General features: G+C 39.9%; 2 protein-coding genes across 5 annotated transcripts in view; one reads left to right on the forward strand and one right to left on the reverse strand.

Annotated features, from left to right (window-relative positions):
- Positions 1-27,992, reverse strand: part of LOC135482527 (protein MTO1 homolog, mitochondrial-like) — a 41,916-nt gene that overhangs the window by 9,814 nt on the left and 4,110 nt on the right. The window lies entirely within an intron of this gene.
- Positions 528-27,730, forward strand: LOC135482526 (uncharacterized). Of its 2 annotated transcripts, none has more exons than XM_064762624.1 (4): positions 528-762; positions 12,029-12,095; positions 14,798-16,789; positions 24,092-27,730. In XM_064762624.1, the coding sequence occupies exons 3-4, from the start codon at positions 15,635-15,637 to the stop codon at positions 24,107-24,109; spliced, it is 1,173 nt and encodes a 390-aa protein (XP_064618694.1). In that variant the 5' UTR covers positions 528-762; positions 12,029-12,095; positions 14,798-15,634; the 3' UTR covers positions 24,110-27,730. The 2 variants fall into 2 exon arrangements, with proteins under 2 accessions (XP_064618694.1, XP_064618695.1); XM_064762625.1 differs by lacking the exon at positions 528-762 and adding an exon at positions 9,175-9,538.

Genomic DNA, 27,992 nt, shown 5'->3' on the forward strand with positions numbered 1-27,992 from the left:
CTCCTGCAGGAGTCATTACTGATGGAACGAGAGACCAATTGACATGGCTCGCAGAAATGACTTGACAACTCCATCAAATATTCATTGTCAACTGACATCATTGGAAACGTGATTCGTTTTTGCCCATCGAAACACTGATGTCATTAACTTTCTTGCTTGTGTACAGCAATTGGGGTAAATCAAAACTCCAACCTTTTTGATTCGTAAATTGTTTCTGGGTTAGCATATGGTTTAAGAACTTGATACTGGAGGTATTGGTTGTCTCACCAAACACTGCAAGGATGAAGCTAAAATGTACGCCGAAACCGAGGCATCTGGCAGAGGTTTTGAACTAAACGGCAGCACCAACCTTTATGCACCAGCCGAGCGGTGGTTGGCGAGACAACCACTCGCACTACATGTAATTCATTTTTGTCAAACATACCACTTAACAAGGATAGGCGCAACAACGCCAATGAAGCGTATGCAACTAAGCATCCACCCCTTTCAAGATTGGTCTGATCCAACTCCAGCTGCTGAGGCGAATACCAACCATCCAATACCGTCTTATAGAGGAGCTCCCATAGATCACACTAGTCCCCTGCACTACGCAGCAACTTTATACACAAATTGAAACTTTTAGTTTTGGTACCGGTAATACAGCATCACTTTAGCTTTTGTAGATGCCTCCTTAGGACTCACATAAAGGACTTTACAAATGAGAATGTCAATCTTTACAAAAGGATCTCTCAGCTCTGTAGGATTTATGTGATTACGCAACAGGTAAGTTTACTCAATTTCTTCCATCAAATTTCATCATTTTGTTTGAGTTCCTTTTTGAAAGGGAAGTTTGGTGCAATTGGTATCTAGGTCAAGTCCAGCTTCAGTGAAAGGGTCAAACCTGCCAAGGTCAAGTTTGGGTTTTCACTATACTCCTGAACTCTGACATGTAGGTTGCGCTCAAGGCTATGAGTTTTCGACAGGCTCAGAAAGATCTGGCCACCTGCAGTCCTTTTGAGATATCCTTCTGATCCCGCAAGATGCACTCTTCAAAAGGGGTGATTCCAGTGTTGAAACAAATGGGGAAAGCGCCGCACGTCACACAACACAGTTAAATCCATGGTTAAGTACGTTCAAAGACATTTTCTAAGTTTCTACATCTATCTCCGAATAGGGAGGTGTGTGGCTGGGGCGCCCCGACCCTTTTTGGACTGTGCCTGCTTCAAAGCATTTTCATTGGTTGTCATCAAGAAGATCTAAAAGAATACACTGCTACGCATATCAGATTAACCACCATGAATAACTGAATTGGTTTCTGGAGTAAACACGGTGTACAGTGGGCATGCTTTATTAGATGTAATCAATTGGTTTGTTCTCCTCAATTTCCCTCTGATTTAAGATGTACCAGGAATCCGTAATTTTGCAATAATGGTTCTCTTAGTGTTTTAGCTGTTAGCAATAATGGAATAACTGTTCTTATTGATTGGAGGTGAAGCGTACAGCTGACAGCATATCTTTATAACTGCATATTTGAGACTCGGTTTGTTAGACTGGATGTATTTTTCAGGAAAACACTTTGTTTGAGGTAACACCAGTTCCCCATAGGACTGCAGAAGCATTTGCTCAGTGGTTTGGATGAAGCTGCTCTACATCTATAAGTAATTACTGAAGCATTTCAGACAACATGACAGAACAGGAGGGTTAATACATGAAAATGTTAACCTGAGGGAAGCTTAACTGCACCTCAAGCCTATAGTATAACACTGAGAGGAAGAAATGGTAATGCAAGTGTGCCGATATTGTTCGAGAAAATATGCATATCCTGGTCTTCTTGGTGATCAAGGTGTAGGGCCTCTTGAAAACGGCAGCACAGTTTCCGTTGCAGCCCTAAAACTTATCCGGAAGATATTGGGTTCGTGGCTTTGCCGTAGTTCCCATTGGTATTTTCAACCGGCCTGAAATGGCCAAGTGTCAGTAGCGCAGTATGCCCTCCTTGGTTTCTTCAGAAAGGTTTCTGACTATAGGCTGGGAAGTGAATGTAAAGCACTTGAAGAGAGTATACTTACGTAGCGCTTAAGAACTTACATTTCAATTTTCATTCCAATAGCAAGTGACACTGTAAGTTTCTGATGTTGAGGAATCCAAAATGCATACTTCTTTACTTGAGTATGTGAATCTTTAAGTTTTTCGGTCCGCTATTCTGATGTGTGCTGAGAGTACAGTAAACATATTCTGTACTCTGTAATTGATTTTTAAGCATGCTGTAGTGCCAAGGCGTACGAGGCTCAATTGGACATTACGGAACACATGGATTTACGAGGATGCAGTTGTGCAAATAAATCATAAGTGCAATTATTGGTAAGATTCATTATATGAAATTATTGGTTAGTTGGTGAGGAATTTAATACAAATAGCAGGTTCTAGATCTGAGAACTAGAGGCACATCAGAATCAGCTGCTGATACAAAATAGATAATGATGGTTGAACTTCATGTATTCAGGAACAGATACTAATGGGTCATGTGTTGTAATGCCATTTTGCATAACTGACCAAGTAGTTTGTATTTTAAATGACAAACCATGACATTTTTATAAGAAATCTTTCCATCTATTCTGATGCATATGGAAAGCACATTTCATTTCTGATTGCAAACAGCAGCCTGGCAGTATTATAGTCCATTTGAAAATATAAGAAGTCCTGATTTCTACAAGATGAATAATAGATAGATGTACCAGTGTCAAACCAAATTGCGAAAATTGCTCGCAACAGTGAAAGAACTGAAAGGTGATTCATCTAATTTAGAACTATGACTACAGTGGCTGGCTTATTGGAAATCATAACAAATTACCTGAAATCTGATAAGTTTGATATGATTTGGAGGTGTAATCAAAGTAATGAAGTAAAAGTTCATGAACTCATGAGGAAATAATTGGCAAACATCAATGCCCACAAAGCAAACGGCCCGACAGTCAGTCTGAGCTAGGCGGTTAATTAGCTGTGGATACTGATGGTCAAGGAAAGACCCTGTGGGGCCGGGGGGAGGAGTAAGGAGAGGGGAATACTGCATGCTCTGATGCTGGGATCCTGCATGTACTGCACACATTTTCATCTTCACTAAGAAAATGGGCCAGCTACGCATCTTTTCTTGAAAGAAATTAGGTTGCATAATGGAGTATCTTGGAGGCGGTATAGTGGCTCTCTCGCTCTGGTATTGCTTTTATTATGAGCCACTTGGCAGCAAGGAGTAAATATTCATAATAATTGTTCTTTTCTAATGCTATCACCAAAGTCAACATTAGAAGTAGCTACTTGGGGAATGAAGCACTCGCAGATTTCCAATAATGATATACTCCAGTTTCACCAATCTAAGACCGGTGACTCTAGCTGGTGGTCCCATCTTAAGCAGTTCCTGTGTCTTCCTCTTTTTCTTTTTTCCTGTGGGTTCCATGACGGAGCTAAATGGATGATCTTGGATGGTGGATTCCTCAGTGTCTGCTTGATTCTACTCCAGCGGTGATGGAGTATCCTAATCTCAACTGGGTCCTCAATCACTCTTTCCCAAAGTACTTTTACCCAATGACAATTACAGAATGTCACGGTGGTCATGATCGAGGAGCACTATCCTAATAACAATACATCAGCTCCTAACATAAACAATGAAAGGATTATGATTTGATCTATACTGAAAGACAATGTTTGCAGATCTACCATAGGAGGACAAACAAATTGCCAAAGGTGACTGAACTGATGATGGACTGCAGTCCCTGAATCAAACTTGGTAATCAGTCAGATTTTGTGTTTGCCAATACTGTCGACCATAACTGTTACTGCCAGCAGCATTGACTCCATGAGTATTTAGTGTGTTTGCACCCGCCAAATACTTTTGGGTAAGGACTCGCATCAAGGCCACAAGGTTGATTTGTAGTACTATTGATGCATGTAGCATTCAACTTCGCTGAATAACTTGTCAGACTGCAGAGAAGATGGCGCCATATTGCCACAGAGAAGTGTCAATATATTCAGAACTACGCATTAACAGCATAAGTTGTTCACCGCCCTTTCTGAACTTGCCAAACAGCCAATTACCAACAGTAACATAATAACATCGTAATGACATAGTGAAAATTGGGCGATGAGTAGCTGGGGATGTGCCCTGCCGCCCAACACATCAACCATAAAAACTTATAACTCCCCCAATATGTCGCGTCCAACCACCGCCAAATGCTTTCTTCCTTGCGGCGCTTCCTTCATTGGTTCCCAAGCTCCAATAGTCTTGCATCTAAGCTAATTGATTTTGAAGCCATCATTTGTAAAGAGCGAACAGCCTCTCTTGGGAGCCTGTGGTCTTCTCTTGACCTAGATAGCTGTTTGCCAAGATGGATTGGTACCAGAGGTATCATGTATAATGGTTTGGTTATAGAATTCAGTCTTTCTACGAAAGTACTGCACATGGTGACACGATGAATCCCCTGAATGTGATGCTGGTTCAAAATAGCAGGTTCATCATTCAAATTTGACTGGTACCCGTCTAATTCACTCTTACTTGCGATAAGAATCTTACAGTGTCTTGTTCAAGGTCACTCACCACAATGACCTTGAAGTTCAGTATACAGGTAATAATTGGTCCAAGACCAGACCAAAACTCTTACACATTCTGAGAGTGTAATACTCGTTGGAGAATGACTCATAAAGGCGAGAGCAAACGTAGAAAAGAAGATGATGATACCAGTATGAGAATGGATCCAACCACTGCTTATTTGATCTTCCTCAAAATTCAACATCCCCGATGAAACATGATTGTCAATGGACCAATCAAAGAGGACAAATGTCTGCGGAGAACGGTACAACCATTTCGATGATCAAGCATCACGACACCAATATCAATCAAATACAAATTTCTCGTAATTCGGCTTGATTCATCAAAAGAAAGTAATAAATGCTACATCTGTCAAGGGAGACATCAAGAGTATTTAAGTATGGTACCTTCTTCTCTGGGTGGATGTCTTGGGTCAATGGAATAGCGCTTAGACAGGAATTTACCTACATGAACCGGTGCATCTTTGTGGATGTGCATCACCATAAAGTTAACCACCATATTTTTTAGAATTTGCTGATTTCACAAATACGGTAATATTAAATTTGTAAAATGACATTTGCTATTTGAAAATCGATTATAAACAATTCCATTCATAACGAAATAATTTCTTGTGGATGAAAAAAGAAGTTGATGTTGACTATTTCTCAGTCCATCAAGAAAAAAAAGCCGCTGTCTGGAATTTTCCACAATCTATAGACCATTAGGGAACATTGTATTCTATTAGTGACCAATAGATCAACCGACAGTAATCAATGTCGGCATTGTAACCCCAGACAACACGTTTCTTTCATTCTCTGGGGAGATGAGCAGTTTTCTTTAGATAAACATTGCCGAATCAATCCCGAAGCTGATCCAGTCCGACGATGTTTGTGTTTTACTTTTCTGTGAATCAAACAATTTAAGATCGATGAAATTTGAGTATCTGTCTCTATTTATTTATTTCAGAAGGCTTCCTTCATACCCACTTTAAACAGGCATTGGGCAGTAAATGGGGGACATGGAGTTGATACAATTAAAACAGGAAAAAACATGTCACAGCAAATCGAGACTTGGCATTGTCCAAATCCAATAATCCATTTAACTTCTTTCAAAGTGTTTTGTCCCAATCAAGTCGTTACAGGGAATAAATTGACTGTTACAAATATCATTAAGTCCATGAAAAATGTGGAGTGTACACGACCCCCGGGTATGTTGACAAACAAAATTAAACACAACCAATTCCCTTTTTGAAAAAAGTTGTTGAGAGTATGTGCTTAATTTCATTAAATGAACCCAAAGCTCTCCAGTGGGGGTAATGTAAAGATACCATTCACAACAACGTGTAGGCCTACATGATCTTGATTTACTTAAATAAGAATGGGCTATTTTCATTTCGTAAACATATAATTCAGTATTGCTTACTTTAGCAATTTGAACAAGCTAACTTTCTGAAAGCCACATGCTTGAGAGTAGAACAGCTTGCCTACACCTACAAGCAAGTATATACCGGTGGCATATCTGGACAGGACTACAAGTCATCAAAAGGTAGTACCACAATCATCATTTTCCTATCTTTCTAACACTTTGTACTCCACTTGCCCAAGTCAGTTACAACCACAAAAGTATTTCTTGGTGGAGTAAACAACAACTGCCTCCTGATCTGGGCTGGCCCTGATGTCATCGGGGCCAGAAGTTGGGGACTTAATAAGCAGAATCCCTTATCCCAGCATCCCTCGCAGGGCTTGTGAAGAAAGTAAATTTCAAGACGGCTGCCCTGTAGCCATTTTATCGCCAGCTCTCACACTATGATATGCCATAGCCTGGTCTAGTACAGTCGATTTAACCTCAACCCCCTTACTGCACATGGGAGCCATTATCTAATTTAGTAATCACCAATCAACGCTAGAAGTATTGACCTTGAACTCCTTTGCCTGCTCTAAACAATTTTGCTGCCTATTTTGTTGTTCCTAACGAACCAATAAAAGCGACTCCTTATCCATTTCCCCAACAGTAATGACCCGTTTCCTCTCCTAGATTCTAACTCTTGCGATTAAGGCAAGATGGGCTCAACACTTAGAAAGAGAAACTGTTGAAACAATTTGATAGCATCATCTCTATCTTGATAAAAAATCGACACTGCTGCCAGCAAAACGAGGCACCATCATTATCATTTGATAGAAGTGCTCGCTGGCGTGCTGCAACACCAAGCAAAGAAGCGTCAAAAACTGATGACACCGCTGCTTCCTTAGATGCAATTGAGATATCGCATGTCGCATCCCATTTTTTCTGACCAAAATTTTGACAACCCAAACAGTAGTTAAATATAGTGCAAAATATGATGATAAATGTGATCTGTTCCTTCCATGGCTTCGATATGGTGATATTTTAGCAGTTACTGGCTGGGAACACTAAACTAAGGGGGGCAATTTATCTACTTTTCCGAACATTGGATGACACTTCAGGGCAGGGCAGATTTGATTCTTTCATGCCATCCTATCATTCTCATCTTTGTGGTATGTCGGGATGGACCAAAAAATGGCCTAGGTTTTAGGGACAGAAACCCATATTTTGGCAGGATTGGGGCCAGAAAATTGCTTCGGGATTCACTTAAATTGTCTGTAGGGAATCAGGATGAGACCTTGTTTACAATTGGACATCAGGACTGCTACCTCCTCTCTCCCTCATCTTTGCTTTTGATCTCCTGGCCAAGGTTGTGAGCTAAAGAAAGGCTTCTGAGTCTAGGTGTACTTTTATGTTATGTTGCATGCCAAAAGGCTGCATTGATATATGTATCCATCACCGCGCAGGGAGCACCAGGTACTATTGTACTAAAGCACAGCTGTGAACCTCAGTTACGAAATCGCAAAACATCACCCTGATGTATGTTAGAATGAACTCATCTTTTAGTTAATGCACTCATCTATGAGTTGCTCTCCAATTCCACAATCTAAGTTCACTGAGCTATTGGCGCCGTATATCAATTTTTCAGCGAACACAAGTTCACTATATTTCAGCGAAGCCAGTCAATAGATCTTGATCAGCTGTTCCACATGTACGCTTACATTCCATTTGTCCTCCATTGTAACGCACTCATGGAGAGATCTATTTACCTAGCTATGATATCAATCAGCATTATTGAGAGGCATTGAAAGGTTTCACTGGCGATATATAGGCATATAGAGGCCGTTGAGTCAGATGGTATACAACAAGCACTGCAACTTGATCACAGTTCAAAGCAGCTGCAGGGATCTTGGACCTGATCATACCCCAGTAAGTCCCCATCCTTTCTCTGGGCTACCATATTGGTTGGGGATTAGGTCAACCCTCTGAGCCTGGCATTGGACCAGCCTCTAGTTCCTCTCCTGAGAATGCTCAAAAACTGATTTAGGGGCAGGGAGCCATCAATATGATAATACATATTCACACTCACACAATTTTCTGTTCACTGCAGGGGATATTGCCAAGGATGTCATTTCCTGTGACCTCTTTCTTTGCAGACCATGCCCCTAATTGGTGGCGTGATCCTGGTCTCTCAGTCATTCGCCACAGGAAGCCTCCAAGGCAAAGCGTATTGACAGCGTGTCGTCTATGTTACTTAGATACGTCAGATACAGTGGCTGCCTGAAGGACATTGCCCTACGGTTCATGGAGACGGTATTGACCATTGACATGTTCTCAATGTCTTCGACCGGTTCATTACTTAGCTTGTTCTATCTGGTCAAAGTCAGGAAGCTATCAGGGGTACTTGTCACCCGATTGGTTGAGACCAGAACCGAACGTTAAGCCCCATGCAAACAAGCAATTTTAGTCGCGACCTGCAACAGAGCCATAAAAACATGACGAGTGACACCAGTAATTTGCCATTTCAATATGTATGATATTTGTAAGCATCTGGGAGTATATGTCCATTAGAATTGTAGAACACTGCGTTTGATAACAATATCATCAGACCCATATAGATGTAATTTGTTTTTTTGTGCAGCAACACATGAGTAAGTTCTCTTTTACAGCATGAAACTACTTAATGAAATATTTTTTGTTGGATTAGTCTGGAAATTGGCTTATAGTTTTTATATTTATGTGACATAGTTCATTGCTGAGAATGCATACACGTCTATGTCGTCAAACCTGGAGCTTATTCTGGTGAAATCTGCAAAAATGAAGTTCCTGCAAGAATTTAGCAGTTTATGGTAGTACTAAACATGAATATTAAATGATAACAAGATTGAACCGGACACCAACTCATGTGACTGCATGTGTTGAACATTTCCAGGTCAACATCCGTCATTGAACCGGACACCAACTCATGTGACTGTGTTGAACATTTCCAGGTCAACATCCATCGTTGAACCGGATACCAACTCATGTGACTGTGTTGAACATTTCCAGGTCAACATCCATCGTTGAACCGGATACCAACTCATGTGACTGTGTTGAACATTTCCAGGTCAACATCCGTCGTTGAATATATAATCTGGAAGGCGTTTTGCATATGTACATTTGACTTTAATTCATTAGCATAAATTTGATACACATGAATATGTACATTTGACATTAATTTATTAGCATGAACTTGATACATAAAACTAAACAATACATCTATATGCCGATAGGTCATGTCAGCTTTTGGTTGTACACATAATACTCTGTTGGCATTATTTTGAAACCAAACACGCACGTGCAAAGGGCTTAATATTGCTTTATTAACCTTTGTGGGAGAGATATTGTGAAACGGCAAAATCATTGCATGGAAAGGAACTAAATGCTTGTAATCTCATAAGCTGAGACCGGAATACGCCAATGTACTCATGTCAAGGGATATTAAGGTGGACGGAGGTGATATCCGTGCCATAAGGTGGAAAGTTGTGGGGGAACATGACTGGTATGAAAATCAGACAAATGTAGAGGGCTAGATATTACTTTCTTGGCTTTATCAGATGGATTGCATGTATCATCCGTGTAATTGATGTACCTTCGTTTATGGTAAGTGCACACCACAATCAACTTCATCATCATTTTACACCGATTGGTTGACATTTTCTTCAAATTAGAGTATCTTGTTGGACCTATAACCCATCTTACCAAGACAACCCTGCAGAGATCAGAGGACTGTGCAGTAGACTAGGGCAGTAAAACATGGCATCAGTGATGGGGACACAATGCACCTCTAGCCCAAATCTGTTCACCAGTGGTGGCAGGCAACTCTTACCACGGCTTTGTAGTCAGAGTCCTATCTATCACCTAACTCATTTCAGAGATGAGAGTTGATGGGTCAGTTCATTTGACCTAGAACAAACTAAGCAAATGAGCAACCAAAATGTGCAAGTTTGCTAAGTTCGATGAATTCTTCAAACCAAAAGCATACCAAATACTCAAAATGCATGCTTCTACTGAGTGCATGAAAAAATGTTGTTTGGCTAGGGTTGAAAAGTTCGAATCTATCAGCAAAGCAATTGGACTGCAAATACTTCTAGAATCTCACCGATCCTGACTTAGGCTCTTACAACCAAGTGTTTATCAATGGGAATACCTAAGCAGTGAAACAACCTACAACTGATAAAATAACCATTATAGGTCTGAGAATGGCAACACACTTTTTTTTCTTCATGGCAACAAAATCCGGCAAACTGATTTTTGCACTGTCTGGTCTGTATTCAGCCTTTTTTGATGATTCATCAGAACTTCCTTCTGAAGTTTTCTTCTTCTTCGCGAGGATGTTTCTCTCTTTGACAAAATTACAGAAATACGAAAAAAAGTGAAAGTGTAACAAGGATATCCAGTCAAAGCACAGTCAGACATATGTAATCTCATCCAATAGTTTCCACCTTTTGAAAGAAAAAACACATTCTTAGTATTGTTTCAAGCAATCAAGCAACTTCCCCCACCAGGTTACCTTGTAAAACAAAATATCTCTTACTCAGTGTTTGGATATTTTTGCGCAAATGCTGAAAAGCTGGCATACAAGTAGAAGCCATGCACCATTCTCATGAAAGATCAGTCAAAATGTTGATCATCTCAATTTGATAATGCTTTAAACAGACTTTGAGCAGAAGTCATCATTAAATGTTCACCTTCAGAAATGTTTAAAGCCCGAGTATTTCCCTGAAGCTTTCTACCCAAGACTTTGCATACTTCAGTAAAACAAAAGACTGGTTGAAATGCCACAGCCTACAGACTATCGAAAAAGAAAATACTCATACGATCAATATTTGTAACACCTTCCTAAAATGCCTTTGAAAGGAAACAAATTAAATATTAAACAACACCAAACAGAACTTTGCCAAGGCTACATTTGCTTGGGGTTGGCAAACCGGTAACGGTAAACCTGAAGAGTGAATTAATATCCTGTGTGGGTATGCTGTTGAGTCATTAGCAAACAGGAAACACTGTATGTTCCTGGCACCTTGGCACAAGTCTGCAGACTAAACTTAAGTTACTTTGCGGGAGGTTGATATTTAAATCCTTGTGTTTAACCTGGGTTGATCGGTTAAGATCCAAATTACATGCGATTTAGCTCGATTTTAAGGAAATGAACTGAGATTGCTGCAATGTTACATTGAGTTAACAAGAAAGGGCTCAGTAAGCTGATTCATCATTGCATGCTAGGAAGGTATGAAAAAGGGCAACCTTTGATAGGAAATGAGTGAAGAAAACCCCAAGCAGTTTGAAGCAAAACAATTCCAAAGTTTCCTGGCAATGTTCGTTTTAAACTTTTTTTACATGCAGTGCCGATCAATCAGGAAATAGACTGTAGCATTCTGTGGAAGTGTTCTTTTATCTTCTACTCATTCATGGTTTACAAGCACCTCTTACACCTCAACAACCTTGCTTACTTGTAATGATTAGATAGCAGCATGTAAAGCAGGGAGGTTCTTCATGGAAGTGGTGAAAAGCTGTTAACTTGTCTACAGTGAGTAAAAAGCTTGCAAATACAACACAAGGAATGTGTGTTAACCTGTCTGCGCTAAGAGATAAAACTTCAACTGGGTGCTATCCATTCAACAGAGCTGAAACCGAATGGAAATTAAACTGAGCTTGATGCTGACATTAGCTGCGCTTTACACCACGAAATATTGGTGGACCAATTGCACGTACACCACCACATTGCCGCGACAAATTGGTTCGGCAATCCATTGCCGATACAAATTGCCGGGCGAATTTGTCCCACCAAGCTTGATGGTCCAAATTCGCCCGGCTTTGTCGTGGTGTACGCGCAAATGGATCGGCAGTTAGCTAGATAGATGGTTGGCTCCAGGCGGCGTTTTCGAAATGGCGCTTTCTGCTTATTGTTTGCGCGCCATCTGTAGCCGGATTTTATAACTAGCTGCAGCGCTGGTGTACGCGCTTGGTGGATTTTCGATGGTGCGGCATTGGTTCGCGAACCAAGATTGGTGGTCCATTTTCAGGTGGTGTACATGCGGCTAATGATGCAAGCAAGTTTATCTCATGTAGTGTCTTCTTTGATTCTTCCAGATGATGTAACCGCCTTGAAACGAGAAGAGATTTCACCAACAGGAGGATAAAAGTACCTCAGAAATAGGTGAGCAAAACTGTGTTACTGAATACAAGAACAATATGATGATATCAGAGACGCTTTATGAATTCATAGGTGGTATATGTACTGACACTGGGTGCAAAATATCTCTGTGCTTCCAATAACATTACATGTACAAGATGTACTGATGAATACGGCATACATCTATTGAAACAAATACTAAGTAAAACTTGTCAGCCAAGAATAAACTGAGACAATCCACTTGGGTTTATTAGTAAATCGTTGCTAGGTACAAGTCCTTGGAAGTGGGAATTGCCTCTAGAAGTCAGAAATAATATTTACTCTTATTCTACTCTTGCTAGCATTCGTTTGATTCCAAGGCAAATTTGCCAGGATACCATGTACATTGGGTGCATGTTCATGTGCATGAAATGTACAGGATGTCAAATCAGGTTTTCTTTGGAATCATCTTGTTGGGCTCTGTACATAACTTGGTACACTCAAGCTTCCAAGATGAGCTTATTTTACAGTAATACTCATGCAAAGGCAGGTAACATAAACCATGGGTTACTTTTTTATTCTCCTTAATTGCATTTGATCTGCATAACTTTGCTATGGGCTACACATTATGATGGTTTTAGTATTGCAAACCTATAGGCAAGCATGAAATCCATGGAGATATTTCCCGTCACAAGCATGTAGGATGTCCGACACTGAAGGGGAGGAGTACCTGTCTTTCCACATTTGCCATCTTGACCCCCAAGGCTTTGACATTGCCTTAGGGAGGTGAAATAAACAGTGAGATTGGAACTTTCATGTACATTTGCAGTTGTGTATGGCACAATTTGGGTAATATGAAGCAATCAGTTAGCTCAAGTGCAAGTGTAAAGTGCCAACCACAAACTGTATGTGTCATCCCTTGTCTCCCAACTGCTTACTGTGTTGAAGTGTCTACCTAATTTGAAGCGGAGTGCATATTGTACTGGGTTATACAATACATTTCATTTCATTTTGTTTCATTTCAATGATTTCATTGCGGGTTTCATCAGTAACCTTCCAACAACGGGCATTCCGTACATCAAGAAGAATTAAAGCCATTGAGAGTTATAAAGAACCTCAAGACATTGATTTGTAATTACAGCTCATCTTACTTGTTTGATGGATTGAGAAACAAAATGAATTAGGCAACCCGGGCGCTTTGAGCAGCAATGCAGTGACTTGGGAGTGAAAGTATATGGTACTCGACTTGAGGGCTGCTGGTCATAAGTTAGTGGTAAACAATGAAGAGGAGAGAGGATTTTAGAATCACAGCAACAGTGACTTTGTCAGTATGATGGGAGACAGATGGTATATCTAACTGTTAATGTACACAATGCCAAAAGTAGAAAAAATTTGTCTTTGCTGCCCAAACTCAATGGTTGATATATGAGCCCTTTCACTGCACCCGGTAAATATCGGGTTTAAGGCCTACCCAGTTAAAAATTGATCAGTGACTCCAATTTGTGTTAGAGTGCTCAGAAAAACATGCTAGAAACAAGATGAGATTGACCTGCCACCTGGAACAGTTGCAAACATTACTTGGTCACAGTATCTATTGATGTTCTTGACATCTATTAAGGCACCAAATGCAGCATCCACACTATCTAGTGACTCCAGCTGTGCCCATTTCTCAAAGATGTGAAAAAGACGCATCCAAGCCCATTAATCTAAAGACACAGGAGAAAAAGTACCAGTATCACAGACAGCATCATTTAGATGCCTTGCTAATTGCATTGGGAAAAACACAATGCTCGTTCATGCTATGCTAAGATCATTACGACACATTTATTAGGTTTTTCGCAGCCAAAAACTCCCAAGACAAAGTACCCTGGTCCTGAGCACAGCAGTGTTAGATGCCTTGGTAATTGCACGGAGAAACATCGATACCAAGTGTTTATAGCTCATTGGGAGACTTTGGCAGTACTGGATATGCGAGAAAACGGTCTCAATTGCAACGCAAAGGAACTCTTTGAGCAGTTGTGGGTCACTCCATTACAGAGTTTGTGCTTTGGATGTCAAGTTGTGTCCTTGGCGTGGTGGTGGATCATGGGAGGGCTCAGTTATTACATCTTGACCATCTCTTCGATTTACCATCGTCTCTCTTATCTTGGTGTACAGAGGTGCCATGTGTTGTGTTTTTAATCCATTATAGAGGCTGTGCTGCGACGTCATTTGGGCATCCATTTTTATGTCAATCTATGTCTTTGACCCAGCTAAAAATGTCACTGACATTGTGTGCCATGCGTGCCATGATTTTGTTGGTGTAACACACTTCATGACTGCCATTGTTGCACCAACAACAAAGTGCTTCATGTGGGTCAATGACATAAATTTGATGTCCAAAATGGAATTTGTTTGTAATGACGTCACTTCTGATACTACAATATGCAATATAGCCATGACAACATGAAGATTGATTATCATTTAAACCACTTGGCAGCCACTTTCTAATCAAAATCATCATGTTGACACTGCTATATCACAGATAGCAGTGACAGAAATGACTCAACTGGATTCGAATCTGAGTAAGAAATAAATTTCTTTTCAGAATAGAACACCATGCCTTCCAGCAGATTCATTTCAGACAACTGAGAAATATCCTTGAGATGAATATAGTTGAAAATAACCAAAGTGATTATTAACAATCACAACACGTCAAATTGAATTGATTTTCTATCACCTAACAATGTGTAATTGATCTTTTCCAGATGTTTGTTGAAGCGATAGCCAGGCAGTCCAACAGACATACCCACCACGATTGTACACACGTTTTACAAACAGATGTCGGAAAACCAGGCATGCTATCAAGTAGTTTTAAGGAACGACCAAATTCGCAGGCCCAGATCCAATGCTTGGAAATACACTGAAGGCTTCTGAAGTGTACTGATATTACTTGGAAAACCTATGCCGTGTGACAATTTGATGCACTCCGCGCGATCTGAAATCATAACTCAATTAAAGAATATTAGGCATTGAGAACCGTGGATTAATATTCAGGCAACCAAAAACTATGCAAGTCGACTCGATTCTCTGTTACACTTGGAATGTTACTGGATGATAAGTTTTACAGCCAGAACACTACCTAGCTGGGTTTGATTTTTTGCAAGATAGCAGAGGTGGTATTTAAACTGCATTATTTCTTAACTCTGACAATTAGCACCATTGAAGAGGATGACATATTATCGAGACAAAGGATTGGATTAGTTGGGTGAATAACGAAACAACTCAAACAAAACTATTCGATAAAAGTGGGCGAGTGACTATTCAACATTAACAAAACTATTGGATAAAAGTTATAGAATAACTATCGAACTCAACACTATTGGATAAAAAAGGGTGAGCAACTATCCAACTCAAAACTATTGGATAAAAGTATATGACTGACCATTGAAACACACTCGATTACAGTGCATAATACACCATCAAACACCAGACTCTGTGATACAATGACGAGTGCTTTACAAAGCATGGATAAATAAGCAGTAGTCACTGCAACCAGCAGCAGGTGTTGTTACTGTCAGCTTCCGAAAAACAGTAGTTAGAAAATGCCAGAACACGCCGGTCACAATGTTACATTCTACAATTCGACAGTGCATGAAAACGTGGATAAGAGCGAAGCATTTTATCTCTTCATTATGGCCACCTCCGGTATGTTTTTCAACGCCTTGATCATCCTCATGGTTTTCGCTCGCAAGAGCTTACGCAAAATGACAAGTGCATTTATCATTCACGGGAGTATTTTAGACATCATCAAATGTGCGTATTGTATACCATTTGGATTAAGTATCCTCACTCATAAAGCGCCACATTTTTGTGAACTACTCGGTGGATCTTTTGTGATAATCATCTCATCCTTCGTATTCAACCTCGTTGCTATGATCTGCTCCGAGGCATACATGTTCGGGGAGGAGACTTTCGGGCGGCCATCCTCAAAAGGGAACTTTTGTTGTATAGGTTTCGGCTTGGTGATGATATACGCCGGGAGTTTAATCCTGCACCTGGGTCCAACAATAGTAGGAGGGAGTTTCAACTACAATCAGATATTAAGTCAGTGCGTTTTCGTTTATGGAGAAATCCGCAGTTATGTGGTGTATGTGATGTGGGTGGTTGTGACGACACTATCGGTCATCGCGGCCATGCATTATGTGTGGGTGTTGAATAAGAACATCAACACTCAACACCACAACCATTTCAGCGAAAGTCGGTCATCACTACACGAACATCCAAATGACCATCGTCTCCCTCCACACCAGGTGCGTAGGCTAGTTAAAGACGCCTACAGTAGAGTGCGCTGCTATACTGTTCTAGTGGTAATATTTGTTCTTACGTGGTATCCACTTTTTATAATCACATTGGCCGATCCCGGATTCAAAATGCCGCCTGTGCTATATTCAACCTTGACCTTAATAGCATGGAGTAACGGCGCCCTCAACCCTATCATTTTGTTACTCGTCGACAATAAATTCAACGTCCTCCGCCAACTTCTGTGCAAATATTGTGATAAAAACAAATCAAAAATGGATACTTCGTTTCCGCTGATGCCTGGAGGACTCGGCCAGATGCAAATGTCGTCACAAATGTTTGAACGTGTTGGTTGCAGACTTTGTCAAGAGGGGACAACGCATTCGACGAACTTGTGCAATGGTCGCCTAGGAAACGGGCGACTGGTGCGGGATAACTCGTTCTGTGAATTACACACAGTAAGTGACTGCTGACACAGGGTTTTTATTTTTTGTATTTTTTAAATACTCATTGGGAAAACATTATGCCTATTCCAACATCAAAGCCCTGGTCAGAGCTAGCATTTTTTCCCCTCATTCCTTGAGATCAACAAGAAGGAAAAAATCCCCTTTTTTTCGTGGATTATGAAATTTGCTTCATTTTTGTCTGAATCAATGTTATTTGAAATCCACAAAAATTAAAGACATGAGAATATTCTGGGGTGTCTGTATAATCTCCAGTAATCCCCAAAGGAAAAGTCAACTTACACCTGAAGACTTGGGACGAAGCCCATCTTCATCAACATGTTCAATTGTACAAAGGTCAACCTAGCCTCCTAATTTTGACAATTCAAAGAGAATAGGCATGGTGCTTTCCTTATGCTTTACCAAGTGTCCAGTCACAAATCTGATAAGTATTTTTACATTTCCAATTTGCAATCATTTTCAACTATTCATTAATTCGTTGTCTGCATGCTGTTAGGAAGTAAATTGATGTTGTCACAGAATGAGCATAATGATTTTGAGCTTTGATCCTACATGTCTCAAAGCAATAAATCTTTAAAAGTCTACGTCGTTCATTTTCCGCGTATTTTCTCGTGGCTCAAATAAATAGACATTGCCGTAGTTGAGTATGCACGCAAATTTGCTTAAACTTGGCATTATAGTATTTGTATATCAGTCTACACAACAGCAGTGTTTAAATTTATATGCAGTATGTATTTATACAATTTCAAATTCACGTTCAATTTTCAATTTTGGAATGAACAGAGTAGGCCTTTAAAGTTCACTGAGATATTAAGGGCCATGCTCAAGAGTTCACAACACTGCAATTTGTACACAAAAGTCGATGAAAACTGGCAAATTATTCTAATTTGACAATCCCTCAAGCACTCTGCAACTACAATTTCAGTCACTGCAACCTCCATGTATGCGACAGAGCGATGACAACATGACAATTCAATGCAATTTAACCAAGCAGCTTTCCAATCGCAATTATCATGTTTTTTATGTTGTAGGTCGCAGCTACAGAAGTCACGTGTTTGCAGAGTACTTAGGCGCTTAATGAATTAACCCTCAAATATTCTGCTCAAGCATTTTTGATGAATTTTAGTTGAATGTAAATTTTTTATGAATGCAATTTTCGTACAATAAATAATCGATAATCATAAAGGCAGATCAGTTGCTGTAACTTCCTGCAACTCCCAACCCCTTTCTCCCTTCTGCCTTTGTTGTAATACATCATTTTGTCAACCTCCCCCCTCTATCGCGGCCACAAAACTCGATCAGGCGGACGCCCGTTGATTAGCCAGTGTTAGTCTCTACTCGTCATGAGATACAGCTTGATCACAGCAAATTGTTATCTTCTCAGAGTCACCTAGCATTTCCCTGCAACAACCAACTGAGATCAAGAAAGTTGAAGTCATGCTTTTTTACATACCCTTGCATAGGGCCAACAATCATAGCATCACCACCATCAGGTGAACAGCAAATATCTAAAATATTCTTGCATTGGTGGCTTACCTTAAATTAGTAGGCCTTGACCTACATAGCTTACCTAGCTAAAGTCAGGGCCAACAATAGAGACTCTCAGCCCTGGACCAAGGCTGGTTTAAGTAGACCAAATCAGGGATGCTTAAACAGCCAAATCAGGAAAGTTTAATGAGAATTTTATGCATACATCTGCACTGGAATGCAATTCTGGAGAATACTGATATTTTCATTAACCTCTATACAGATGCAGCAAATTAAAAGAGTCTGCTTGTAGCCATAAGGCTGTAGTTATAGACTCTATGCAGTGACGTCACTCAGGCAGTGACGTCAGTCCATGTTCTTGACCCTGCTGATGTCACAAACGAAGTGTGCTTAATGTGGATAACGACATTGCCATTGCTGTGCAGATGACATTTAAGTGTTCCACGTGGGTCAATGTTGGAAACTTGACCTCTAAAATGGCATCTTTTTCTGTGGTGAATGTTTTATAGGGATTGTTATGGTGGCATCATTGATAACTTGAAGATTCCTCTTGAGAAAGGTTTAAAAAGTTGCAATACTCATCCAGTTAGATACCTAATTCATATCAGCCAGAACCAGGTGGCCAGGTATGCAAAAGTAACATGTACTTTGACTTCTAGAAACACTTTACCAACAACTGAACATGTGAAACTCAGCAACGAAATTGTTTCAAATTAAAACTGCTATGAATCAGACCAAAGCATAGACGAAATGGAGATCGGAGCCAGACTGGAAGCTAGGTAAGGTTGTCCAAGGTGGACCCCATAGATAGCTTTATCGGCTGAAATGGAGATCCTCAATTAACACTCGCAAGTTACAGTCAAAACAGTAACACAACTGTCATCAGTCCTGAATAGCGTGCTGTCAGTCTGGTTTGATAGCAAGCCAAAAATGTTTAGGTTTCCTAAAACCTCCATTACCACTGGTCTTGCATTAATATCCACTGAAATATTACCTTTTCAAATTAAAACACAAAAAAACTTAAGTTCAAAATAGCATGAGTAAACCTTTTAGCTCAAGAATAGGAATAAGTCATAACATTACAGTCAATCAGTTTTCTTTACATATTTTGATTTTCTGGTGCACAGACCTTAAGAATGGTTTACACTTTATTAGGATAACAAACATTAATCTAACGGCATTTCAACAATCCTGGGGGTCTTGATGGGGTGATTTCTTTCACAATATTACCAACTGCTTTAACCTTTTTAAGTTCCAAAGTGGGAGTAACTTCTCCTACTCTTCCTTCAAAAACTTGCTTTCCTCCAACAAACATTCCCCTGCTTGTTGTTGTTTGCTTTGATGTTGTCAAAGAAATTTCTTTTTATAGTAACATATTGTCTCCAGCCTTGCTTCATTACTCAACACCCCTGTCATGCCAGTGAAAGCTTTTGCTCTCCCAAAACTATTATCACCAATATATGTCCTGGCTATTCCTGCCCCCAAGTTACTGGTTCGTGAATCACAGATCTTCTTCTTCCTTGGCTCTATTCCAACACCAAAAACGCTAAAGCTTTACCCTATGAGAACAAACAGCTTCGCGTGAGCTGTGCCCAACTTACAAGCACCTTTCGCACTGGAGAATTACTTTCCTGCATGCGAGGCAAACGATATGGGACCTTCATGGCGATGTGGCACACAACCAGTCTGTAAGCTGCATGCAGCCTATGCAGCACTAGAGCGTAGGTTCTGTGCAGCTTACACGAAGTCAACTGTGACTCGGACTGTATTAGAATGGTCCTCAAGAATGCCTAACGAGTCCTCCTACTAATCACACTAATGGACAACCACTAAACTCAATACGTAACCATCTCATTTTCTCTTGACAGACTCCGTGCCTTCCATTTATATGCCACTGCGAGAAGGTCAGGAATGTGATGTGTTCTTGTACACTTATGTGTTCCCCTTGGCAGGCGAACCCTGCCACACCAACATTTGTGTGATAGGACGCAAAGGTTGCAAAAGATGTTCTTTCCGATCATCATAATTTTCGGCAAGATTGAACACTGTTTAGTGCCCTCAACAACAAGTTTTTCTTGAAGGCATTTTCAAAAGTGGAGAACACTAGGCCAATGGATACAAAACAACTTTACTATTTGCAATTGAAAATCAAGACTACTGTGATCCCCTACCTTCAATGTCCTTGTCGTTTATATGATCTTGTTTCAAATATTTGCCATTTGTGTTCAAAGCTTCAACTTATAGAAACTAACACTGACAGTACTGTACAGAATGGTGACAAAGGTACCAACCACAGCGCACTAAAGCAATAATCAATTTGTATATCGTACCCCCCCCCCCCCCCCCCCCGCCTCTTCAAGGGTTCGATACCTTTACAACTTCTTTCTTCAGTCCTAGATCCTGAGCTAAAACAAAGCCATTGCTACTGTAAAAACGCAGATCCTAACTCCACATATAAGCACTGGCCATCGTCATGCATAATTTCAGCTCACGCACATATCTTCAATTAGAAATGTGAGGAAACCAACTTCTCTAGCCAAGAAATTGATGTATCATCTCATTGGCAGGACATGACAAGCAAGATATCCATATCATTTCACCATTCCTACCACGATGAACATCAAATACTCTGGTCTCACCGATCTGAGACCACTTCATCAATTGTACAAAATTGAGACGAAGGCCAAGCAGGAACATGTGTCATGACAATCGAACAATTTGTGTCGCAACGCATTGTTTATTCAACGTACAGCTATTCACTTGGTATCCAACTTGAGCTGAATAGACAGAAATTGTCTTATATTAGTGAAACTTGTGTATTTTATCGTCTTGATGTGTATCTACAAACAGGCTGTAACAGCTTTTCGGTGACACTCCACTGACAGGGTGAGCGCGGTCATGAAAACTGCCGCAATCAATGAAATCAATCAGCAATGAGACGGCACAACGGATGGGCACTTCGTGATCGTAAGATTTGTATTCTTGTGGTATATCGGATGACTTGATGGAACTGAGATCGATGAAATTCTTCAAAACTTTGCTGAGATTCCACTTTTTAAATCTAAATTTTGCTTGACTGTTCAAGATTTGCAACTAAATGACACACCACTACCAAAGCTAATGGTAAACTTCCCATTGAGAGGCCTATTAACGATGGGGAGGCCATATCAAGGTGGCGAATTTCATACCATGCCAAGACCAGTGGCGCCACTTCCTCACTGTATTTCACAAAAATAGCCCCAACAGCCATAATAGTCAGGGGAGAAGCCGGTAAGTACTTTAAAATAGTCTAAAATGTGCCAATGTCTGGTGAGTTCAACAAGATCAAGGCATAATCCATAGACTGTTTCAACTTACACAAAGTGAATCCTGCGATCCTATAACATCAAGTTTCCCATGCGGACATGGTATGTTGAAAGAGCAACAGGTGGTGGGATAGTCTACTTGATGTCAGCTTCTTCTTCAATCAATTCTCTTTTCATGTTTAAGCACAATGTAGAGAAATGTGTACAAACCACTGTGGATCATGTACAGAAACCCCTGCTCTTCTTCGCCTGAGATGAACTCAACATTAGATACCATCACCCACATTGTTTACAGTACAAAGGCATCTCAGCGCCTACTTCATATTTCAGGGTTAGCATACCTACCACTGAGGGAATTCAACACAGAGCTTTATAACTATTAGGAGGTCATGAGTTCGAAAGAGATCACTGTTGTGTCACATCAGTGTCCTTGAGCAAGACACATATCACCGTGATGCTCTCGATCTCTGCACCTATGGTCTTGACATACATATCATTTAGGGTGAGATGTACTCCTAGTTGCCATGGAATCTGGGACAAGCTGTGACCTGATAAGCCTATTAGGCTATAGCCCTGAACCAAACTTAACTTATACCTTCCCACCTACACTTGGTGGCAATTGCTAGTTCAAGGTTTGAAGGAGCAACACAAGAAAAGTGTCCTGCAAAAAGATGCAGAGATACTAGAAGTACAAATACCAAGGTATGAAAACACACTCTTGTGTCAAAAGAAGCAGCCTTGTGGAAAAATATCCCCAAGCGACCCCCCCCCCCCCGACCCCCTTGCTATTTCAATGAGAAATCTAGGCCGTCAATCAGATGAAAAAATTGTGTGGCCTGAAATGTTAGAGTGCTGAGGAATCTCGTAAGAGTGTTATTCACTGCCACTACCAATATCAATAAGGCACTACTGGCACATATCGTCTTGTGGATGGAATATTTAACAAGTTTATCGAGAGAGAGGTTGGATGTTTCATGTATACGCAGCTTCGTAAAACAAAATAAGACGTAGTACTGTACATACATTCAATACGGATCAAAGACGGCAAATTTACCACTGCATGCATCACCTTGATTTATAGGTTACCAAGGTCAATTTATTTAAAGTTGCTGCTGAGGTAGGTTCCACTGTACAATCGTATATGCAAGTACAATTACAACCCACCACAATAGTCGATACGAAACAGACCTTCCCAAATTGACCAGGCCATATTTCGGCAACACCTCTCATGGACTCAAGTCCCTAGCAGGTGATGGTGTTGCATTTCTCTCTACAGCAAACAATATAATAAACAATGTACGTTGCTTTTATACAAATGCAAGTTGGCTTTATATTGACATGACAAAAGATAGCAATGTCATATGATGTATCTTGATGGTCACACATGTTACCTCCTCTAGTTGAAGAATCTTGCTCTGTCTTTAGAAATGTTAGAGGATTCCCAACCAAGTATTCCTTCTCCAAGCCAGATCAGCAATTTTGCAACTCATTACATGTTGTATAGGTTTTGGTGCCATTTGAGTTTACTACCTGAAGTATCTGTTTTCCGCTAGGGTCAGGAGAACATAGCAAGCTCTGTCCACTTGGATGGAAACCTCAGACTGACGCCTCATTCAAAGGATAAAGTGTCTTGCTCAAGGATGCAGAGATGGAAACAGCGGTGATCCTTCCAACAGTCCAATAAAGTGTGTTGAAATCAGGAACAATACAGAGGCCTGCTGTGGGAGGATGCGAAAAGTTGGCACTGATGGATGAGAGGAATGTGGCTATTCAAAGCAACATGACATGGGGGAGAAGCTGGGGCAGGACGTCGGGTTTGGCGTGTCAAATTAAGAATAACTAAACTGTCAATAACAGCTCATGAATCAACCAATAAAGTCAACACTCAGCAGTCTGAGAACTAGTTTAGACCAGAGATGCAGACTATCCAATAGAAAACGTCTTCCCTCTGATCCTACATGGTGTTCATCTAATCAATAACCGGCCCAAAACTGTGATGAATTTGTCATTGGACACTCTGACAAGTCAGTTAACCACTTACCATGATAAAAGAGACATTTATTATATAGCCAAAACTTGGTTGTATAAAAATGCTAGAGTACATCCAAAATAACTGTAGCTATGAGCTATGAGGCCACACCCATTGCACTGTGACAACCACCGCAACAAGAAACTTTTTACATTCAGGGTGCCTAAGGTTTGCTCTTTGACAAATTCTAAACTGAAAGTCTGATTGCCAAGCAAACTTTCTGTTGAAGTGTGACTTCCAATGTGGCCAGATTTATTAATTTTCCTGAGGACCCGGGATGCTTGAACAAGGTCCTTCTGAATCAATTATGAGAATGAATTTGAAGTTGTGGAGTTAGGATCAGCTTTGGTAGTTTTACCAGATTTCTTTTTGCCCTTTATAGCCCACTAGAAATACTTACTGCAAGATACACCACCTCCCTATGCTACCAAAACTGTTGTTCCACTCTAATCGTTCTTCCTCTTCTCTTTCTAGATCTACTCACTATCCTGATATTTACCCTTCAAACCCATCAAAAGAGTCCATCCACATAATCAACTCACTGTCATCCTCGACAACTAAACATCGCGATAACTCACCCTGCCAACAACCCCTGATGGTGGACCTACTACCTGCTTACCTGTCCTCAAATTCCAACATTCAAGGAGGCATTTAAGCATGGAAGCATGGAAGCATGGCATGCGAAACTTTAGGACAATTGCATGGCGTCCAATGGAAGACTACTAACAGCTTTTACGTGGGTGGAGGAACTTGTTCCTTTTTTTTCTTGACTGCTGCATGGCATCCAATGGAAGACTACCAACAGCTTTTACACGGGTGGAGGAATTTGTTACTTTTTTTCTTGACTGCCAACACTAAAACCATCCGATTTTACGATAAAAGCAGCAACTACAATGGCAATTAACTGCCCTTTGATTCTTTGATCACTATGGCCGTTAATCTACGTTTTCTGTTGACTGCTAATGACATAAATCTACGTTCCAATGGGGATGGTTCAGCCATCACCAGACAGTCATTTAGAACTAGAGGGACACCTTGTGACAAATTCTGGAACTAAAATGGTCTATCTTGCCACATGAAGAGCTGGTTTTGAGGGATCTATCTGACATTCTTAGTGTAGACCAATGTGCCCTCATGCACTGTCAAGGATAAATCCCAAGGATATAAAACCAGGCATTGTTTCAAGAAGCCAGGGAATGGCTGATCTCATCAATAAATCAGAGATTCATAGCCCATTATCAGTTTCGTACCAAACAGAGGTTCCCTATCATTTACGACTCCGACTTCAACTTTGAGAGTGAATAACAGTCGTCTAAAGACAACTTTGATTTAACTGAACTGACAAACATTTTCACATCAATAAACTACCGGTGTGTGTGCCTGTATAGTAATGGACTATGACTTGAATAACTGCATCATTACTTCCATTTTATGCACAGGTTCAATTTAAAATTTAAAATTTCATTTTAAAGGTGCAGGTGGCATTTCAATACCGGTATAAAAAATGCTTGCCAATTAAATTCATCGAATATATGACTAAAAATGACTGTTATTCAAACTCGGAGATGAGATCGGAATGGGAGTCAGAAGGCTGCCCAACCTCTCTGGTATCTTTGAAAGTCCTGACAGTGTTACCTTTGGTTACCCATTTACTGCCCAGAATCGAGTTTTAGGAATCAGTCGTTGAAAGAAATGTTGCAAAGTTTCAGAAAATCAATAGTTGAAAGAAAAGTTACAGATAAATCTGAATTAAAAACAAAATAGAACAGATCAAAGGAAGTAAAAAGTTAATGAACAGCGTAACGTTCTAAGTTAATGAATGGCTGCAAATTCAAAGTTAATGATGCAGCCTGTGAGCATTCTCAAGGCACAGTGGAAAAAGTTATTAGCTGATGAATATTGTCTACAGAAAGTTGTTTTGACAAGAGAGTGAACTTGCAATCACTCTTGCATTTTTCCAAGTTATGCTGTTGTAATAACTGATGGAAGGATAGTAATGAAGTTTGACTGATAATGTCATTGCATTTGCTTGTACAACAAATGTGGAATATTAGATGCAATGCTGGTGAGACACATCTCTGCATCAGTTATGGCTGTGGTACAGCAAAAACAGGCTTATTGATACTTCCTGCATAAGAAGTGACAGTTTACCAATACGAGACAAATTATTACAACACATGTTCATGGAATGCATCTTTGAAATCCACTCCTTCCAATTGACCTAATATGCAGACAAAATGTTATGTTTTGGCAATAAAAATGTTTCATTATAAAACAAAAAAACAGTTGAGACGCTCTGAGGTAGATCATAATCAAAGAGAAAATTCGTTTTAACAAGATGGTTCATTTAGATTATTTTTTAGCTTGATGTGAAAGAGCTATCTCCCGCATTAAAAACCAATCTTTTTTGATGAAAATTGCCAGATACTCTTGCGACTAACATGGCTAGTTTGAAGTGTATTGTTATTTGCAATGTCAACTGCATTGTACCACATTCTGGCTGCAGCAGTCTTGATCATTTAATTAAGAACCAACTTGATCACACAACCATGCTGGATCACGGGAAAAAACCATGGTCATCGACAGTTATCAGAACTTTCGACGTTCCATGCAAATTTTGTTTAAGTTTGAGGCTTTCGAATTGAAATAAACACCACACTGTCATGACAGTTGGGGCTCTACCAAAATTGATGCTATTGGATGAACTCGAATGCCACAACAAACCCCTGCCAAGGCCCTTGGTTTTTGGACAACACAGTTTGAAGATTACATTTAGCTTAGTTTTAGATATCAATTATAGTACAGAAAGCTGCCAGTGGGGTGTTTTATTCCTTAAACCTATAACCACTGACAAGAACAAGGTGAGCTTAGGTATTTTTGCTGACACTTAACAATATCAGTCAAATTCACCCAGAAATTGGATAATAGTATTATGCATATTTATAAGACGGTTCTTCTACTATTTGTATTAACACCAAATAAAAACTATCGAAGATAAACATGCAAAGTTTCAACTGAATCAATTGATTTCTCACTTGACTTATAAGTCACGTTGAAGCCCCATTGGCAATGGTAAAAATAGATATTCCCAATAAATTGGGTATGAAGTATGTTTTAACATGCAAAAGTATCTGCTCCAACCAATTCCTAGCATCTGTATCAATGCAGAAAAGACCCGATTGGCATATTGAAGAAAGACCCCATCAAAGGCAACCAAATTTGAAACAGATGATGCAATAGTTTGTGTTTTGGAGAATACATTTCATACATGCTGGCAGTGATGCATTCTTTCATATTTCTTGCCTTGACTTGATGACATGTCTCTAACCATATTCTATTGACTTGTTTGACATATAAGCAGTTTCACCCACAACGCCAATAGTAAATTTGATGTAAACATATTCCAGGATACAAACAGTCATGATTTTGTAAGGAAATTTTATAAATCTTTGTCGGCATACAGTTCTGAAAAACACTACCCTGATGAATGCTGGTATAGGAAACGACATTATTTTATACTCATCACTTTTACAAAAGACGCCATTGATCATTTTTATTAGTCATTTTGGTGTTTCCATAGATACCAGTGTTTCCATGTTTATTTATTTAGCTGGCAGATTTTTCAGAACTGTACAGAAACTGTAACATTTGTGGCATTCATTTTATTGTTGTGCAAATTGAAGCAAGCGCAGATCAAGGGAATGTGTGCAATTAAAAACATTGCCGTAAAAAGTTCACAAATTAGGAGGATGAGGGTGTGGCTCTTGCTTGACTATTTAGATCAGTAACAGACACGAAAATATACGTCCCTCCTTATATCATCTAAACCACTCTGACCACTCCTATCCTCCACAAATCTGCTGTTTCTCAATTTCAGAGGGTGAAACAGGTTTTGTTTTCTCAAATTTACAAGGTTTTCAATTGTACGTGATCCCGTAAGATCATGCCCCTAGACTTTGCACACTGTATTCACTATAACCCGTATTCTGTGGTGCATAGCTCAATACTTGTACTGCTTCATCACTGGATACATTTTTCATCAACATACGCACAATTTTATGCCGAGTCAAACTATGTAAACAAAAATCTTCAATAAAATATTTTTTACATTTAGTACCTGTTTTCTTTTTGATTTTTATGTTCAATATTCTTTTACTTGGGGGGGGGGGGCTTGAAACGAGATCGCAATTTGATCCTGAGCTTGATATATGAATGAAAATAAAACATGGAAATTGCAACTGATATAGATTTCCCTTGGGGGAGACCATCTTCATACTCCATCTATAGGAGATGGAGAGAATTAGCAATACTGAAGCCATGCATTTAAGAACATGTTATAGCCTATGAAGAAGTAATTACATGACTAAGAGCTTTT

The sequence above is a fragment of the Lineus longissimus genome, chromosome 2 (assembly GCF_910592395.1).
Source record: "Lineus longissimus chromosome 2, tnLinLong1.2, whole genome shotgun sequence".
NCBI classification, from domain to species: domain Eukaryota; kingdom Metazoa; phylum Nemertea; class Pilidiophora; order Heteronemertea; family Lineidae; genus Lineus; species Lineus longissimus.

What these genes read in the sequence shown, in the direction of transcription:
- LOC135482526 (XM_064762624.1), top strand. Translation starts at nt 15,635, where the DNA reads ATGCCAGAACACGCCGGTCACAATGTTACATTCTACAATTCGACAGTG.